The 18,614-nt window shown below is 37.2% G+C and overlaps 1 protein-coding gene and 1 long non-coding RNA gene across 3 annotated transcripts; both read right to left on the bottom strand.

Annotated features, from left to right (window-relative positions):
* Window positions 1-1,670: 1,670 nt before the first annotated feature.
* Window positions 1,671-18,132, bottom strand: mcoln2 (mucolipin TRP cation channel 2). 2 transcript variants are annotated; one of them, XM_053321802.1, is made up of 14 exons: window positions 17,989-18,132; window positions 17,206-17,359; window positions 15,772-15,945; window positions 15,295-15,451; window positions 14,668-14,746; window positions 14,480-14,576; window positions 13,610-13,709; window positions 13,048-13,160; window positions 12,555-12,704; window positions 10,888-10,989; window positions 10,522-10,644; window positions 8,225-8,431; window positions 7,410-7,543; window positions 1,671-2,180 (listed from the first exon to the last, which is right to left on the bottom strand). In XM_053321802.1, exons 1-14 carry the CDS (start codon window positions 18,030-18,032, stop codon window positions 2,144-2,146), a joined length of 1,671 nt encoding a protein of 556 aa, XP_053177777.1. In that variant the 5' UTR covers window positions 18,033-18,132; the 3' UTR covers window positions 1,671-2,143. The 2 variants fall into 2 exon arrangements, with proteins under 2 accessions (XP_053177777.1, XP_053177778.1); XM_053321803.1 differs by lacking the exons at window positions 17,206-17,359; window positions 17,989-18,132 and having other exon boundaries at window positions 15,295-15,442; window positions 15,768-15,853.
* Window positions 5,164-6,758, bottom strand: LOC128361369 (uncharacterized). Its single transcript, XR_008321581.1, has 3 exons — window positions 6,030-6,758; window positions 5,365-5,980; window positions 5,164-5,249 (listed from the first exon to the last, which is right to left on the bottom strand). It is a non-coding gene; the product is annotated as an uncharacterized LOC128361369 (long non-coding RNA).
* Window positions 18,133-18,614: the final 482 nt, after the last annotated feature.

Raw genomic sequence — 18,614 nt, 5'->3', positions numbered from 1 at the left:
GTTAGATGTAACGGCGTTACGTAGGGTAATTTCCAAGAGTACAGTTTACAGTTAAGGAGAAAAAATGTGTAATTAAATTACAGTTACTTATGGAAATGTTGATGATTACAAAGGAGGTTACATCTGAAGTCAGACCTTTAAGATTTTACTCAGGTGGGTTTTCCTCATTTTTTAATATTTAACATGTTACTGAATACATATATTGCTGTTTTTTTTAATCTGTTAACTGAATCATGATGTGAGCTTAAATGAATATTGAAATAACTTTTTCTTATTGTAATTATCCCTCCTGTTCATATTGTTCATTAAAAGATCCCAAAAAGAAAGAAGGAATTTGATGATTACTTTTTACTCCAGTACATTTTTGATGTCACCTTATGAAACAGGATCGATTGCTATAGGAGTAAAATGGCTAACAATATTGGTATGAAGTTTAATAATTTTAATTTAATTTAAATATTAACATTTAATTCAACAAATATTAATAATAGTTGTATTATACTGTACCACATTAACACAGTGAACAGTGTTAAATTCTTATTCCTACCTGTTTATAGAAAAACTTATCTGGGCAATATTGTATTTTTTACTACACTACATTTATCTGATTACATTTTAACTTCTTGTTTACAGTGCAGGTTATGATACTATGACAATATTTAATCAGCTCATAAAATATGCCTTGTTAATTGACAATTATCACCTACACCCCCTAAAAATGTAAAATGCACAAGTTATGAATAATCGAATAATACCTGAAATCTTAAAGCACTTAATAACTTGGGTTGAATAACCTTTAAACCGAGGGCTATAGGTTTGGGGATGCAGCTGCACTCCTGTTCCAATGAAAGTCCCTGATGAGTGTTGTCTTAAAGGCAGTGCTCACTGCCATTTCCCATTTAAGTGTGTTTACTTTAAGGCAGCCAGCACTGGAGTCATATTGACATTTGTTATTAGCTTGTGTTGTTTATAGGCACCAGTGATGTTTGTTGACCCAAACTAAACACACAGATGTGTTGAAAGAAAACCCCTCAGAGTGGAAACCCTGCTCTTGTTTGTGAAAAGGAGCAGAATTGCCCTGGTCTCATTTTGAAATCAAACATTACTATTAAACAGGCAGTACAACTACATAGGAAAAACACTCCACAATATGACACTTATTGATATTGTGTCTAGCAACAACCCCTATCTTACACATTTAAACACATTTTTATTGACATTACAATGAGGTTGCTCACATGAAGGCAGATGACTTGCAGTGAAACTCTCTGAATTTGATCTGATATGTCGTTTGGGGTTCAGGTAACATTGCACAATGTGAGAGGTTGGGCCCCAGCTTGTTTTGACATTCTGCTGGTAGATTTTATGATAAAGTTGACTCATACTGTAGTCTGTTCTGGTGGAGTCCTTTCTTACTCAATCTCAACTCAGCTGTGGATGTGTTATGCAATCTATGAAGCTTTTAGAGCATTTAATATTATATTTCACAGTAGATATTCATTTCACTTTAATGTCTTTAAGATTATCTACGGAGTTCTTTCCCCTGTTGATTCATTTATGCAATTTAGGCAACAAGTCTAAAGCTTTCACTGCTTATTTGTGGTTTGCTTTCTGCATCAAATATTGAATGAAAAGCTGGACGTGCACACTAGCAAAGATGTGAAGACAACTGAAAAATAGAAAGATTAGCTTTACTGTATGCAAAATTTCAAGCAAACAAACCCATCACATCTCACAAATAAATTACATCTAGCACTGCATGACATTTGCAGAAACATTCAAATACAGAAAATACTGAATCCAGTTCTTTGGCAACTGAAACACATGTGCATGCCACAAAAAGGCCTGGTAAACTTCTCAACAATATCCTGAGCTCCAGTAGATACTGTTTAATAATGTGAAATCTCTTTGTCTTGATCCAAGTTCCAACATCTGAGCTCAAGGTTCAGGTTTCTGTTCAAGAGAGGGAACTCATTTGGTATTTTATATTGCACTTCACTCTACAAAAATCGATCAAATAGAACAATAACTTGACACTTTTCAGGATTTTCAAGTGGATCCTTTGATTCCTAAGTCTGTATTAAAGTTGTGAAGTTTTGTTCCCAGCATCCTCCACTTCCTCCACCTCCCAGATTGATGTCGGTCAGCTGATTAGTGTCATGTTGTCATTTTCAGGACGTCTGTAACGATATAATTTAAAATAAACCATGAGCCACACAATGTCTCATTATTACAGTACATGCTTTCTGCTTTGAGTCATTAATCATTGGTAAATTGATGCAACAGATTTTTTATTTGACTTTTTTTTTTTGTTGTTGTTGTAACACACTGCTGATTTTTATCATTGAAGATTAATGGTTTGAAGTAACACCCAGGAAATCACTCTCCACCACAGACTGTTTCTTTTTACTCCACTATGATATGACAGTTTTAGTTACTGGTTTCTTTGTAGATTCAGATTTTACAGACAGCTATACATTAAACTGTACCTTAAAACAGCATGTTGAATAGTTTTAAAAAAAAAATGCATTGCAGTATTGGCCCTTTAACACAAAGGATTTCTATTTTCCTTTTTGTCAACAAATCTCATATGCACAGCCAAGACAACAATTAACTGATCCTAGTAGTATTGTGTGTGCATCGAAAGCCTAAAATATTGTATTTCTCTGTCCCATAGGCGTGTCATTGTCCAAAAAGTATTAAAACCATGTCATTGAGCCACACCATTGCACTGATTGACATGTTCCTTCCACATGACAATTACAGTTACAATATTATACATTTCTCAGAGAACCTGAGTACAAAGTCAAGAGGTTTTGATGTGTAGCACAACAAGTTAACAAAGCTCTGTAAACTGAACCACATTGGTGCACATGCTCTGTGCCTTACACAGAACTTCTTTCTGGAAACTAAAAATGTGATCATTTTTAGTCTTTAGTTTGTTCAGAAACGGTTCCAAAGTAACCATAATATTCATACACCTAGTAGGTGCAACAATGCGGCTCATTAATGTGTACTTTACAGCACAGAGGAGTAAGATACTGTATTGTAAGAATGACGAATCAATTCATTGTTGGTTTGGCTCTGCAAATGAGATTTGTTAACAATAAAAAAATATAGAAAGTCACCAGCCATATCCTTTAAGTAATCAATCAACAGCTGTTAGTTGCAAACATTTAAGAGATATTTTACTGGACTGAACAATTGTCTATGATTCATTACTGGAACAATTAGGAATGACGTGATGCTAAAAGAAACATTAGTAATCGTTGAGGGAAGAGCATTTCAAACTAGCTGTAACATGCCTAGTTATTCTCTGACTTAACACCTATGTACAGGTGTGGCTTTGCCACAAAAAAGTAGCTAATAAAAAGATAAAAGGATAGATACAGGAAGATGTCTGGATTTGTGGTGACAGAGCTCAGTGAGAATAAATCTGCAAAAACAAGCCCTTTGAAAATGATACCCTTGTCTCCAAGAGTTTTGCACACTGTTTTGCTGTTAGCTCTCAAGAGAAACAGCTAATTATGTTCTCATTACATCAAATCTCTAAACGATTAGACATTTTTCTTTCATCTTTACAATCTGCCATTAGCAGCACATTTGCTGCTGGGTTGAGTTTGCAGTTGTGTGTTTTAACTAACAGAAGTCTCAGACTGTCTGTTTTCACAAGCTGCTGCAGCTGATTGTGAAATACATTCATATCCTCAGAGAGCAAGCAAAGCAAAACCACTGCAACTTTAGGTTTTCCTGGTTTCATACATTTCTTTCATGCACAGCTCTTCACTTGCTTCATCAAATCTGTCTCAAACATAATATCCACTCTTGGACTGAACTGCTTTATTATACTGTACATACCAATAGTGAATTGCAGTAGATACATTGAAGACTTTGACAAGAAAATATTTGTTAGTGTGTATCTAAATACCCTTTTCATTGTTTTTTTTACAACTTTCTTCTTCTTTTTTTTCTTTTTTTTAGATTTTTTGCAGCATAGACACCTAACACCTTTATTTAACAATAGACAGACAGGAAACATGGGAGAAAGAGAGAGATGGGGGGTGTGTGACATGCAGCAAAGGACCTTCAGCCAAGATTCGAACCAGGGTCGGCTGCATACGTAGCATGCGCCCTAACCACTCGACCACCTGCGCGCCCCTATTCACAATATTTATCCCAATTGTCTAGTCAGCTATTGAGACAAATACATTATTTCACAAGCAAGTTTAATATATTTGTTCGAATAACAAATCATGACTCTTGCACCTCAAGTTGTTTTCCAAGCAAGATAAGTGAACTTAATGGAGCAGAGAGACAGTAGTAGGAAGAGACTAATTATATGCAGATGAAATTTCATCCAAAAACACATTAACATGTTTGCTGAGAATGCTGATCTAATTTCTGTAAGCACAGAGAGCAAAAGACACTTGTAAAGATGAACTTTGGTCAGTAAAGAGGCTGCAAATGACTTCAATTACAGTGTCTGTAACTTGACGAGGGTAACACTAATGACAATAAAATCAGCTAACTCCAAAAGGCCAATCACAAGTGTCACGCTTCCAATACACAGCACTATGGGACATTATTACATAATATCTGTAACTGAGACTGTACTTCCTTCAACACTTAAGGCACCCAGAGTAGGAATACCGGATGGCTTGGTGATATAAAACAGCTGTGAAACAAGCAGGAAAGACCGCAGAGATTGAGAGTGTTAATATCTGGTAGAATAATGATGATGATTCCTGAAAGGAAAAATATATTGTCTAAGGCATAATATTTCATTCACCACATACAAAAGAGCAGAAAAACTTTGCACCAAACTGTCCACATTAAGTAAAAGAAAACGTGAAACATCAGACCAGGCCACCTTATTCCATTGCTCCATGGTTCAGTTTTCACACTCACATGCTCACCGTAGGACCTTTCTGTGGTGGGCAGGGGTCAGCATAGTCACTCTAACCAGTCTGATGCTATGCAGCAAGCTGTGATGCACTGTGTGTTCTGACATGTCTGTTGCAGCTTGCATTCACTTTGTCTTACAGTAGCTCTTCTGTGGTATTGGACCAGATGGGCTATCTCTCGCTTTCCACGTGCATCAATGAGCCTCGGGCACCCATGATCCTGTCACCAGGTCACTGGTTGCCCTTCCTTGTACCATTTCACATCTAGCCATCACAATTTGACCCTCGTCAAAGTCTCTCAGATCCTTACACTTGCCTATTTTTCCTGCTTCAACACCTTGTATCCTCTTTTTATTTATTCTCTCAGTTTTATTTTAAGCGAAACATTATTTAGTTTTTATGTATGCAAATGCATGAGAATGACCATTAAAGTGAATCTGAATCTGAATCTGAACTTCACATCAACTTCAAGAACTGACTTTTCACTTGCTGCCTAAAATATACTACCCATTGACAGGTGCCATTTTATCAAGATAATCAATGTTATTCACTTCACCTGTCAGTGGTTTTAATATCGTGGTTGATCGGTGTATTTTCAGTTAATTTCCACTGATTACATGGCCCAAACTTTGTTGTACAGTGTGTACAAACATTTGAGGCTCAGGTTTCAGAAAATAAGCAATTCTGTACAAATGACTACAGTAGTTGCTTTTCTAGGATAAACAACATCTTTTTACATTCAGTCATTTTCTCATTCACACAGTTTTCTCATGCTTTTGAAGTGGAGGGTTGGTGATGGTTTGGGAAACCAAGCCTGGTGTCTGTTTAGAGTTAAACCTTTTCCTGAACATAAATGATAAAAGTGATAGATGCCAAACAGGGAAATTGAAGATTAAAAAGTTACAAAACATTTAGAAATCTTAAGTTTGAAAGCAGAACCAAATGCCAACAAAAGAAACCACAATCTGTTGAAGTTCTGCCTTTGGTTGAGCTCTTAAAAATATCTGGTAGAAACAGACATTTAAAGGGGAAGCAATAACTATTCATCATACTTCAACCTGGGTGAGAACTCTGAACTGTTTCAAAACAGATGTGGTGAAATTAAACAGGAGAAGTGCAACTCACTGACATATTGGGAAATAATATTATATAAAAATGTGATCTTATTGCAAACAAAGGGTAAGAAAGTCATGGTAGAAAGAGGAACTTAGAGGTTAAGTCCACTGTGCACACTGTACTATGCTGCACATCACATGAAAGGCAACTGGAGCTCAACTCTCACCAATCACTTCAAATCACATGACTCTGTGCTTTGACAAAACTTTTTTGGCTCAGTTGGCTGAATCTTAACTGTTTATTTGGGAGGCAACACACCAAGATGGCTGGGGTGGAGGCGGGGTGGGGGTTCTTCCCAGTGTACAGCCTCAGTTTCTCTGTAATCAGACATCACTGGGTGTGTCTGCATAGCTCCAACCACTAATTTTATTGCTCTCAGACCACAGAAGACCAATCCAAGCCGCAGTGTGGAGGAAACTCCGCTCCACTCTGTTGCCTGCTGATGATAGAGATTGGCTCATAGAAAAGGAATGAGCAGAAACGGGACGTATATCTTGCTGTAGCAACAAAGTGTAAGCAAGCAAACTGAGCATTACTGTATTTCTAATGTTATTTCATTGTGTTTCGTGTGATTTACTTGTGTGGGCATGAATTGATAAAAGGGATATGTAAGTGTAATATTTTCAGAAAAAAGCTAGATCTAATTTCTGACAAAGACAATCAAACACTTCAACTTTGTTTTAACCCTCTTTAAAACACCTGTCACATCTTTCCCTTCAAAGTTCAATAAAGAGGAACATGAATACATTTTACATCGCAGCACCACCCATGTTTTCACAAACTATTTCACAAAAAAATCTTTGCAAACTTCACACTGTAACAGTGGTTTCTACGATGGACTAATTTCATTGACCACACTTTTTCAATGAAAGTCTACTTTTCTGATAGTCTTCAAATGATTGTCGTACTGTAGTGTAACACACCAACATCTTCACAAGAAATTACTAAGTGCTGGATCTCCTTGGTAGCCCAGTGGTTACAGCACATGCCAAATAATAGCAGTGTCCCTGGTTCGATTCCAGCCAGGGACCTATGCTGCAGGTCAGTCCCCTCTCTCTCTCCCTGTTTCCTCTTGGCCTCTCTGCCACCTACTAGCTAAAATAAATAAATACATTTAAAAAAAAGAAATTACTAAGTGCGTGACTTGAGGTTAGTCAGTCTAAATCCCAAACCAAATATAGAGATTAAAAAAAGTAAACAGCAAAGTGTTCCTTGTCAACACACGTGAACAAAAGATTTAAACAATAATATCACGTTTCACTGATGAGACTATGTGTTTGCACAGTGCAGCTTTCCTGGTTTGAGTGTGACGCATGTACAGCAATGCATGTCCATAAAAGGTTAAATATTGATATAGTAGTATCAGAACATCACTAAACAATGTCTTACCTTTCACAGCAGCAGAACATTGAGTATCGGACCTGATCGTCTGTCTGACTATCCTCCTCCACAACAGGAACATCTCGCTGCTCTCTGAGGAACTTGTGCAGGTCTGTCAGTGGGAATCCATCCTTTTGGTAGTTCTATTAGCAAAAACATGAAGAAATGGTTTTCACACTGGATAATTAAGATGAATCTAAACCACTTCCCTACACTTTCAGAGTGTATTTATTCCAAAATTACCCATCAAGGAGGTTTGTGCTCATAGTTGCACACATAGGAAAAGACAACAGAAATCATTTAAGTTGAGAGTGACTCTTAACCCAGTACTGAAATCAATATCTGTTAATGTACAAAAACAAAATGAGAAAATATCAGTAAATAAAAAGTAGTAGTAGTAGTAACTTTTGTTTTGATAATATTGTAATCTATATTATATGTATAATAATATTGTATTTGTATAATTCTGGACGGATACAGACCAATGTAGCTAAATTTCAAAATTCAAAAAAGACAAAAAAATCAAAATCAGCCTTTAGCAACTTGTAATTGTTACATAACATGAATAGTTTTCTGAAATTAATTTTTTTTCTTGTGCGGACTGAAGCCTCTAAACAAACTAACTACATTTCAGTTTGTTCAAAGTAGTAATATGCAAGTTTGTGGGTTTACTATAACATGTTTGTTACTATTATTACTGATATTTCAATAACAGCACTTCCCAGAGATAGCTGTAAAATATTTCAAATGGATTTTCTGTTAATTAACTGCCTTTCATAACCCAAGATTTACAAAGTGCTACATCCTGACTAATGCAGTGGTACCTTGATGGTCTCGTAGGCGTCGGTGATGAGGGCGATGAAGAGTGACAGCACCATGTAGATGAACAGGGAGATGAAGGAGTAGAGGTAAACCCGGCTGAAGAGCCACACCAAAGTGTTTTTGTCTTTGAGCTGGGCGAAGGTTGTAAACATGTCATCACCATTCACCAGGGAGAATAGACACTCCGACACACGGCTCAAGCCCTCAAACTAAGAGAGATTGGAAAGGGGACAACAGATTGCATTTATAACTTTCCATTAAGTCCAATCAACAAGTAACACAGTGGCAGTGAATCAATGAGTAAGAGCAGTGGTTCCTAACTTGTAAGTCTGGCCCGTCTGAGGTTAAACATTGCTGAGAGGATAAACATTGCTCAGAGTTTTTATTTGTTAAGATTTTTTCTGTACCCATCCTTTGACTTTTTATTTGACATGAGTTATCGTTTCAAAAGTGCTTGTACAAAAAAAAAAGTTGATCCTTACAGAGTTACAGTTAGAAGACAGAAAGTCAAACAAAGAGGTATGGCTGAAAGAGAGAGCCTGCAAGCCAGACACGGACATTATGAAAGAAGCCAAGTTCCTCCAGATTCTGATAGCATCTAAAAACAACATCCCACTGCGACAGTATGGATCCAGGGCACAGAGCTTGAAGACGTGCGGGATGGCAGGTCCGAGAACATCCTCTGTTTATTCCTTCAGTAAATACACAAATGATACTGGAAGGGCTGACGGTATACTACAGGGGACTCCCCCTCAGCCACCACAATGTAAATATTGCGACCAGGTCTTGGTTAACTGCAGAAGTGGACAAACAGGGAACTGAAACCTACTTTAAGTAAACGTACATGTAGTAGCCAAAAAACGTTATTGATGCACGAACTTTTCTTGTAGGTTGAATTTGGAAGAATGAATGTATTGGATAACTAATACCGTGCACCACCTACAATACAACCAATCTGAGTGCTGTATGCAAGTGAAAAGCTGTGAAAAATACACTATTAGTGGTTATGACTCTCCGCACCCAAGTATCAATTGAGCTATGGTCCATTAATCATGAGCCCTCAGGTAAACTGACCTGACAAACACACTTTTAATTAATCCACATTATTATTTACAGTGGTTACGCCTCTTCATTTAAAGATTATCAACAAACTATTTGGTTGGTGGAACGCTGTTCGGCCCGGGGGCAGCTGATCTCAGTCTATCTCACATCTGTCTCTCCTATGAACACTGCCTTGTTTAGACGCCTAGTGCTGCTTCGACTTCCGTAAATAATTTATCTGAACGGGCGAGGAGAGCTAAACACACTCACATATTTCCCTGATGGCACTCACTTTTCAAGGATCACCCAATTGAGGTGACTGGCTGTCCTGAGTTAAAGCTGTGGTCCAAAATGTCTGCCTGATTGCAGTTATTGACCTTGTTTTCAAAGTGTACAAAAAATTTACAGTGTTACTTTCATACTTTCTTATTGCTTAAAATGGCATTTTATGCATTATGCATAATTTATTGTAGCCTCTACAATTTTTTGCTACTTAACTTAATACGAATTGTAAACTTGTCCCATTTTGGTTGGTGTTGAGATAGAAGGCAAATCTGTCCCGGTGGACTAGAGGTTTAAGATGCAGGTCATGTAATGTGCTCCATATGAGTCTGACAGGAGTCTGTGTTGCATGTCATCCATCATTTCCTGTCACTTCTGCATTGTACAAAAGCTCCAAAATGTACTCGAACAAGACTAAGTCTGTGTGGCTGTGCGATGATGCTTTGGGCTAAACACATCTTAGTTCAGTGTATAAGCATGCTAACCTTTGCCAAGCAGCCCTAAACATGAACTTCAGCTAAGAATGATGGGGACTCTTGATCATATTTCAGAGCACTGCATGGCTAAACCTGGTCACTTTCATTGAATTAGAAGGTTTCTTGAGCAAAACATATACTGACACCTAGTGGCGGTATATTCACAGTGTCTTCAAAAAATTAAAAAGGCCAATGATCTGAACAGGTAAGACAAAGGCCATTTTTGTAATTTCCACAACAAAAAAGGCAGAAATGGTAAGCTTAATAATCCTAAAGTATCATCGGATAAATAATCTGTTTAGTACCTCCAGATAAGGTTAAAAATGGTACAGAATGTGGTTTAGTTCATTTAAAGACCATTTATATTTTTGTGATAAGGAAAATATTTTGTAAACAGTCATCAGATATTATATATTTACCAGCATAAATTTTAGCATTCAATCTATTCCATTCATTAATGAGTTTTTAAAATTCTCTTCTCAGACCAGTTTGCCAGTTACCTTCTCATGGTATGGCCCCAGTACGATCCACCCACAGAAGGTGTAGCCGAGGTAGATCATGCCAGCACAGCAGCAGAACCGCAGGACCTTGGGGAAGGCTGCTTTCATGGTTAAAATCAGTACCTATACAGCCATACACAAGCATACATGAAAAATTGTCCCACTTTGATTTCCAAAAAAAATGTAAAAAGCTACAACATTTATGCAACATTGCCTCCGTAACTTTGCAGAGTTGGTAACGTGCTGCTGTACATTGATCAGTCAGAAATGTATTCTACTACACACTATTACTGACTACTAGTAACCAATATGAGCTCCAGGACAAGGTTAATAATAGTATAATGATGTAGAAAACTGCCCACTCACATTGTATTTCTGGAAGTAGCCCAGGTACCTGATAACACCAACCCACACCATTAATGTGGATGTTCCCAGAAAGATGCTGCACACGTCATAACTTGTTAGACTCTACAGGGGGGAGAGAGAGAGAGAGAGAGAGAGAGAGAGCAAGAGCGAGAGATATCAGGAGATCAGAGTGAAGCTCTGCATTTAGTGTTGTTTATGTGCCACATAATAAGTCTCTAAAAATTACAGACTTCTACATGTTTTGTAAGTGGGAAAACCTGCAAAAATTGGCAGTGTATCAAATACTTGTTCTCCCCACTGTAGCATGAATTAATACTACATATCACAGCATTTATAAACTACGCTAGCCCGTCTCTAGATGGGCTTTTAAAATACAAAAAACTAAACAATAAAATACTTACAATAAACTGTAAGATGCACAAAACTCAATGCATATACATACATAGATTAAAAAAGACAAAACACAACGAGAAAACACATACATAACAGCACAAAACATAAACAATGATACAATAAAAGTATCATAAAATGGAGTGCCCTGATAACTGAATACACATCACATATCTGCAACTTCCCTTCCTCATTTCCTATCTGCCTATTAGCCAGTAAGTGTCCAAAAATAATAATAATTTTTAATAAGCACCAGATTTATCCCTCTTTACAAACTGTCCAGTCATGATGATAAAGGATATGATTTTCATCACGTCGTTTGTGATAAATTAAAACATGGATTATTTTATTAGGGCCTAAAGTACAGCTGACACTGCAGCCGAGTAACATTCTATTAATCGTTAACTAATGTGTGACGTTGTGACGTTTTGCTGTTATGTTCCTGAGTTGAAACACAAAGTTAAAAGCCTCCTAAGTCTAACTCTTTGGTTCTGTGGACTCTACATTTCAAAATCTAGTGGCTTTGCTCTGTGAAATAGCTAAAATATGACAAATTCCCCTCTACCATCAGATTCCAGGAAAGAAAATGGTTATAACACCTTCCTTGAATGTTCTTCAAATCAAATATTTTCACTATTTCTTTTCAAATTTTTGAAACAAGGACATTTGGTGTTTTTTTAAGTTGTTACTCCCTGTCCCTTTTTGATTTGACTCGTCCTGTTAAATCCATTCTGTTATCATTTCGAACATTAAAGTACAAGTCATAGTCCAAAATCCAGTTAGACCATTTATTCAAGAAGGGAGTTTCCAGGTCAGGAGTCAAGAGTTTTTCTAAACAGCAAACTGAAAACCTACAGTGCTTCACTCCCAAAAAAGAAGACCTAGCCAGGGATGAAGGGAGTTTATTACCATCTCTGTCAAACTTGGGGTGAATACTCAACTCAACATGGTGGCTATTTAAAGTACAGACTGAAAACTCACAGCTGGGTTAAAATAAACAGGAGTTTACAGTGTCTACACTGAGTCAGTCCAAGCCAAAGTCCACCAGTTGCTGAAGAACTAACATCTGTTCCTAGCTGTTTTATGTTTCAACTGCTTAATAAACAACAGAACATGAAGTCAAAAGTCATACCATGCAGCTGGCTCCACAGAAACCAAACTAAAGTTTTACAGAAAAGATTTGCTTCTTTCTTTTGTATTTAGAGGTGTCAAGTTTTGGGTTGGGGCCCTATACAATTATCTTCTCTTTTTGGAAAGAGGTACATGATTAATTTTACCTTAGCTTGTATTTCCATCTTCAGTATGGCTCCAATTATGGCCAAGAGGTCGCTGACAATGACCAGCACGTACCAGCCATTCAGGAACTCGCCTTGGTCGTCCTCGCACACTTTACGATTGTAGTTCTCATGGAGGAACCTGGAGAATCTCTGAAATTACACCAATGAAAATGTGTTTCCTACTAGAAATAAACCTGCAGTAACACGCCAGAATAGCAGACGACTTAATGTTTATTCTACATTGACAACCTTATTATAAGAGTAACAAAGTGCATGCAGAGTGTGTACCAAACTCAAGAATTTAATCATATCTACATGAGATGGGGATGATATTTTAAATGTGGTCATACTGTGAATCTAAAAAATGATTCTAAAAATTCAACAAAGCAAACAACTGAAGTCTGTAGTCAGAAAGGCTATCAAGAGGAAGAACCTTATGGATAAAACAACACTGTATGATACTGAGCGGGTGAGCAGCGAGTGATCAGCTGACCTGGAGTAACCTGATAGCCAGTACGATAGAGCGGGTGCACAGCACTGCTGATGTGAGGCAGACCAGTATGACGAAGCCATCAAAAACCAGAATATAGTGTGTATTCTTCTGAGCTGAAAAAAAAATGTGAGTGTGTGAAAGAGAGAGAGAACGGGGGGTGAGGGGTTATCTCATATGAAATTGTTGCACACTCATTACTGATAATGACAGGTTTGCAGGAAACGCCTCAGTAACAGTCAGCAGTTTCTAGACCCTGGATCTCGTCACTATCAACTTTGTTGGGAGTAAAAGAGTTTTGCATTTTTGGGCCAAATAGCATTCAAAATATTTTTTAATTAATTTATTACACAGGATGCAGAATATAGTGGACAGGGCAATGCACAAGTGAGCAATATTAAATGACATGATGCACATATATTACACTGATAACCTCAAATAAAGACTTCATATTTAGACCTCTAAACTTTATTCATTAATGTGTAAATTACAGACATGTATTTACATGCTAAAATTCTCTCTGCACTTTAGAAAACCAGGGGAAAAAAAACCTGCTAAACCTTACCAGTCCCAGATATCTTCCAATCTATGCATGCACTGCTCTGAGCATCTATGTCCAGGAATATTTTCACTTTTCCGCTGTGACACTGATTGTCAAATGTTATCTAGAGACAAGAGTAAAGAAAAGGAAAGCATATTAGTAAAAAATTAGACAACTTGTTGTCTTGTTGTGTAAAGTGTGTGTTTAAACTAGGGATGCTCCAATCAGGGGTGGAGCAAGACATTTCAGTTGAGGCACAGAGTGAAATGCAATTAAAAATGAATGTGACCAAAATAAATTACTACCACTACTAATGTTTACAATAGTAAAAATTGGCCCTGGCCCTGGTTGCTTTGGGCTTAGCCCTGGATCTTGTAAATCCTAAATCCGCCCCAGGTACCAATCCAAATTATTCAGTCTCAATACCGATACCTGGCCTTTGGGTATTGTCTGATACTAAGTATTGATGTGATAATTAATTAATTAATTAATTAATTAATAAATAAGCTGTATGCCTCACTGTGTGGAAGAGACTTGAATTATTATTTTATGTGTAAGGCAAAATCAAGCTTCAATTAAACATTGCTTTCCTGACTTTGTAAAACAACTGTAACAAATAAATCATTAGATATGAATTTACTGAATTGTTATTCATTAGTGGTTCAATAGTGGTATTCAATATCGGATCTGCCCATTGTCACGATACCCGATCCAGCTATTTGAGTCAGTATTGAACCAATATGTCAGTATCACTACTGGTAGATCTCTAGTTTCAATAAGAGAGCAACATATGCTGTACATTCAAAGTGTCAGCAGTCACTTGAATCTGTCTACAGTACATCTCTTAATGTCGGATTTAACCTGATTATGATAGAAAATGTATCCGAACCATACCGAAACATAGAAGGAGTAGCAGTCAGGTAACTCTCGTGAGCGCACTGTCTGCAGGTTTATTCCCTTCAGCTGGAACGTTATTTTGATGTCCACAAGCCTGAACAAGAGAGTGGAAAAGGTGATTTAAAAACATATTTTTAATGCATATATTATTAGTTAGCAGTGGTGGCACTATATTGGTGGTATACCTGTAAAAGTCCAGGTCAAAAAAGGATGAATTCTCAGTTTTCCATTTGTTTGCAGTCAATGGATCATGTGACATACAAACTGAGAAGGAGGAAATGAACAGAGTGAGAAAATAAACACTGTCGCTGCAATCTTCTACTGCTATTTGAGCTCTTGTTTTAAACAGGTGTATTTTAATATAATGGTGAAATATGAGAATAATGCTGTTCTTCTGCTGTACAATAAAATACACACAGTAAGACACACACATGTCCACAATCATACAGTAAGAAACAGAAACATTGTCCTTGTCAGGGAAGCTTTGATTTATGCGCTTACTGGTTGCCTGTAATGTTGCTGTGATTTAGTAATGCAGGTTTTCCATTATAATAATTGGAAAACCTTTTCAATCTAAAATCAATCTGAATATTATGGCTGTTTCATATATCCACTGGGGCATTTAAGTTAGTTTAAAAGCACACACACAGAAGATCAAGTTTGTCATCTACATAATAATATAAATGTGCCATAGAATCTAAAATTACAAGGGGAGACATATTGAGAGCAGAAAAATAATAAAAGTGATTAATATGTTGATTTCTAGGTAACGTGTCAGTTTCTTTTTTAAAGATGCAGATGTTCCCATTCACCTGTCTCCAGCTGGGCGTCTATGTCGAAAGCCTCCTCCGAGGGCTCCACACTGCCTCTTCTGTAGTACTCCTTGCAGACGATGAGAGGAAGGAGGCTGCCGTCTTTATCCTCAGCGAAACTGATGGGACCCACAGAGAGCTGACCCAACTGGCTGTACTGTAAATATCAAAGGCCTCTGGTAAAAACACAATGTTACAAGGCGATTCCTGGACCTGAAAACATCACTGGTTCCCCTTTTTGAATGAAATCTTTTATCTTTCAAGGTAATTATTGTATGCACCATAAACAATATAGGTTTTAGTTTTTATTTGTACCATCTAAATTCTCTTACTATTTGGAAAGTGCTTGATTTACATGAATTCATTAACCTGAAAAAAGATGAAAATTCAACCCTAGCACATTCAAGACAGCAGCATCAGAGTTCAAACTATTGTTTTTATATTTGTGCGTGTGTGAGGTGATATGGTTCGACTTGCCTGATCCAGGACATAAAACAGACTGTCATAGACATCTTGCTGTGTATAGACAGCAATGCTGTAGTCGTCTTCATCCACCCCAGTGTAGCCCTTCAGGAACAGGTTTTTGAAGGTCATGGTGTTCTCCTCCTTATAGGACACCACCAACTGGTTGTTGAGGCCGAATAGGATGAGCTACGGAGGAAATGAGAGAGAGAAGAGCACTTTTAGGTTTTCTGCTTGCAATAAAAGTCATACGTGGAAGTAGAGCTACAATGATTCACTATTTAATTACGTGCCAACTATTTTGATAATGGATTAATAATTTGGAGTCATTCCTAAACTGTCTTAATTATTTGATACCAGCTTCTCAAATGTGAATATTTTCTGGTTTATTTAGTCTCCTATGGAAGTATACCCTATATGTCTGTGGACAAAACAAAACATTTGAGGACATTGTGTTGTGTTTTGGGAAACAATGATGACGCACATCCCTCAACGCTTCGCTCATAGAGGCTGACGATAATCTTCCAGAGTTTAAAGAAAAAAAACAACAACTCCATTACAGAACCAATCCAAAGTCTTTAGGGTGGCCCTTTATATTCGGGCTGTTCACTATGGAGGAGGATAGAGGGAGATATAATTTCTGGCAAGTCGTGTCTGTAACAAATTGTAAGGGGCGTGGGTTTGTTAGCAGCTATTCTCATCCCCATTTAAGTAATGAAATCAGTAGGTAGAGATCTCAGTTTGTCTTGTGATACCAGACAGAGCCCAATCTATTAATTAAGAAAATGACCAAGATATTAATCAATAATGAAAATAATTGTTCTTAGTCACAAATTCTTAGGTGATAAACACATTTAATTTATTCCCTTTGTTGGATTTAGTATTTATGCTGAATATTTTTAAAGCCACCTTTTACTGAATTAAAGTCAGTCTCACTAGCAAAAACATGTTTCCACATTTCATTTCGCAATTTCCCCATTTACAACACACTGATTTTGTCTTGTCTTACAACATTTCAAATATCATATACAGCAATGGACTTTTATATAATAATGTCACATTTTTATTAAAAGTAAAATATTAATGTAATTGCACTTTAGAGTATGATAGTGGTCTTTCCACCACTGATGGGACAAAAAGATTTCCTTGTGCAACTCAAGATAAAATAACTGTACATTTAAACACTGTCAGCAAAAGGGTCAAAGTTCAGATCTATGGGTGGGGTTGCCTTATTTCATAATCTAATCCCCCACCCCCCACCCACACACACACACAAACAGACACACAGATTATGTAAGTGGACCATGCTTTTCAGTAGGTATTGTGAAAAAAAAAAGTGTCAACAGACAAATACATTTACTGCACATGGCCCTGCATAGATTACACATTCAAACAGATAAACACACAGAAGCAGTATTAAACATTTGACATTAGACCCTCGGGACATACTTGTGTGGTGATCATGACAATTTTCAGGATCTGCACCCCTAATTTCCAGGGTATGTGTCGTCGGGCCCTGTACTTCTCACACGGGCTCATGAAGTAGTACTTTATGTCATCCCTCAGCATCTCCTCTTTAATAATGTCTTGAGTCGTAGTTGAGCTGAAACAAAACGTGACACAAAAAAGGCTGAGAGACAAATGAGGCAACTCTTAATGTGAACTCAGTAAAAAAAACCCACCTCATCTTTGGGTTCATATGAAGAGACTAAAATAAACGTGTGAAAATACAGAAGTGAAAATGCAAGAAAGCTACTATTTCATTTACTTGAGCAATATTTTTTTTTCTCCCAGGAAGAACTGCATGTACTCAAAGTACACTGCCTGCATTCATGGTGCTTCCTGGGTTTACGCACAAGGTTTCAGTGCACTTTAAGTATTCCTACAGTGAATCACACACAGCCTCACTGACATCCATTCCACTGTTTCTGGAGATTCATTTTAAGGGTTAATCTCGCACATTTAACAACTATTATGTGTACTCTAATAGCCTACCTGTGTGATCCTGTCATGAAGTATCTCTGACTGATAAGTGACGTTGTTTTATCTATTAAATGTAGGTAACTTAAACTTTAGAGACTAAATATCCCGTTTTCACATTTTCACATTTAGTTAATACTCAAAAACATAATTTGTCAAAGTAGTTAACACCTTTGCAAGGTTTTTTTTTTAGGTCGAAAGCATGGTCCTGATCTAGTTTTGAGCAGCTGACATTTAAAAAATAAACCTTACCTAATTGAATTGCTCCTATCCAGATATCGAGTCAATAGTTCCATGATTGATTGGCCACGTGCAAACACCAATTAATAGCGTTTGGTTATTAACGGGTTGCCAGAGACGAGCAGCGGACTTGAACACCGTCAGCCGGAGTTTACTGTGAGATCACGCAGCGTTCAGTCAACCAATCAGGAAATGAATTTCAGGCGGCACGCAGGTTCACAATCTACGGTCCGAGGGCCACCAGGGTTCGCCGAGAGGATTGATATGGGTCCACGAGATAACTGATTATTTACGCCTTTTAGAAAATGCAAACAGAATGCAAACCAACAACTAAAAAAATAAAAATCAGCTATTTGGATTACTTTTTAATTATTTATGTAAAAGCTGTTTCAAGGATTACAATATGATGAAGACATTTTTAATTTTTTATTGGCATAAAAGTACAAAGTTTAAAAATATAAATCAAAACGACAAGTACAGATATCAGCTTTTATGATTCTCAGAAATACACCAAGAACATGATCTCAGATGTGCAATCCCAAAAAACATCCTGAGATGGCTGACCAACATCTGTTCAGGGCTCTCCCATAATGCTCCAGAGGATCAATGGGTGTGCATTTTATATAACAGAAAATGTG

Source organism: Scomber japonicus, chromosome 7, assembly GCF_027409825.1.
Source record: "Scomber japonicus isolate fScoJap1 chromosome 7, fScoJap1.pri, whole genome shotgun sequence".
NCBI lineage: Eukaryota > Metazoa > Chordata > Actinopteri > Scombriformes > Scombridae > Scomber > Scomber japonicus.
The sequence above is the reverse complement of the archived record's forward strand: the minus strand, read 5'-3'. Positions and strand labels throughout refer to the sequence as shown.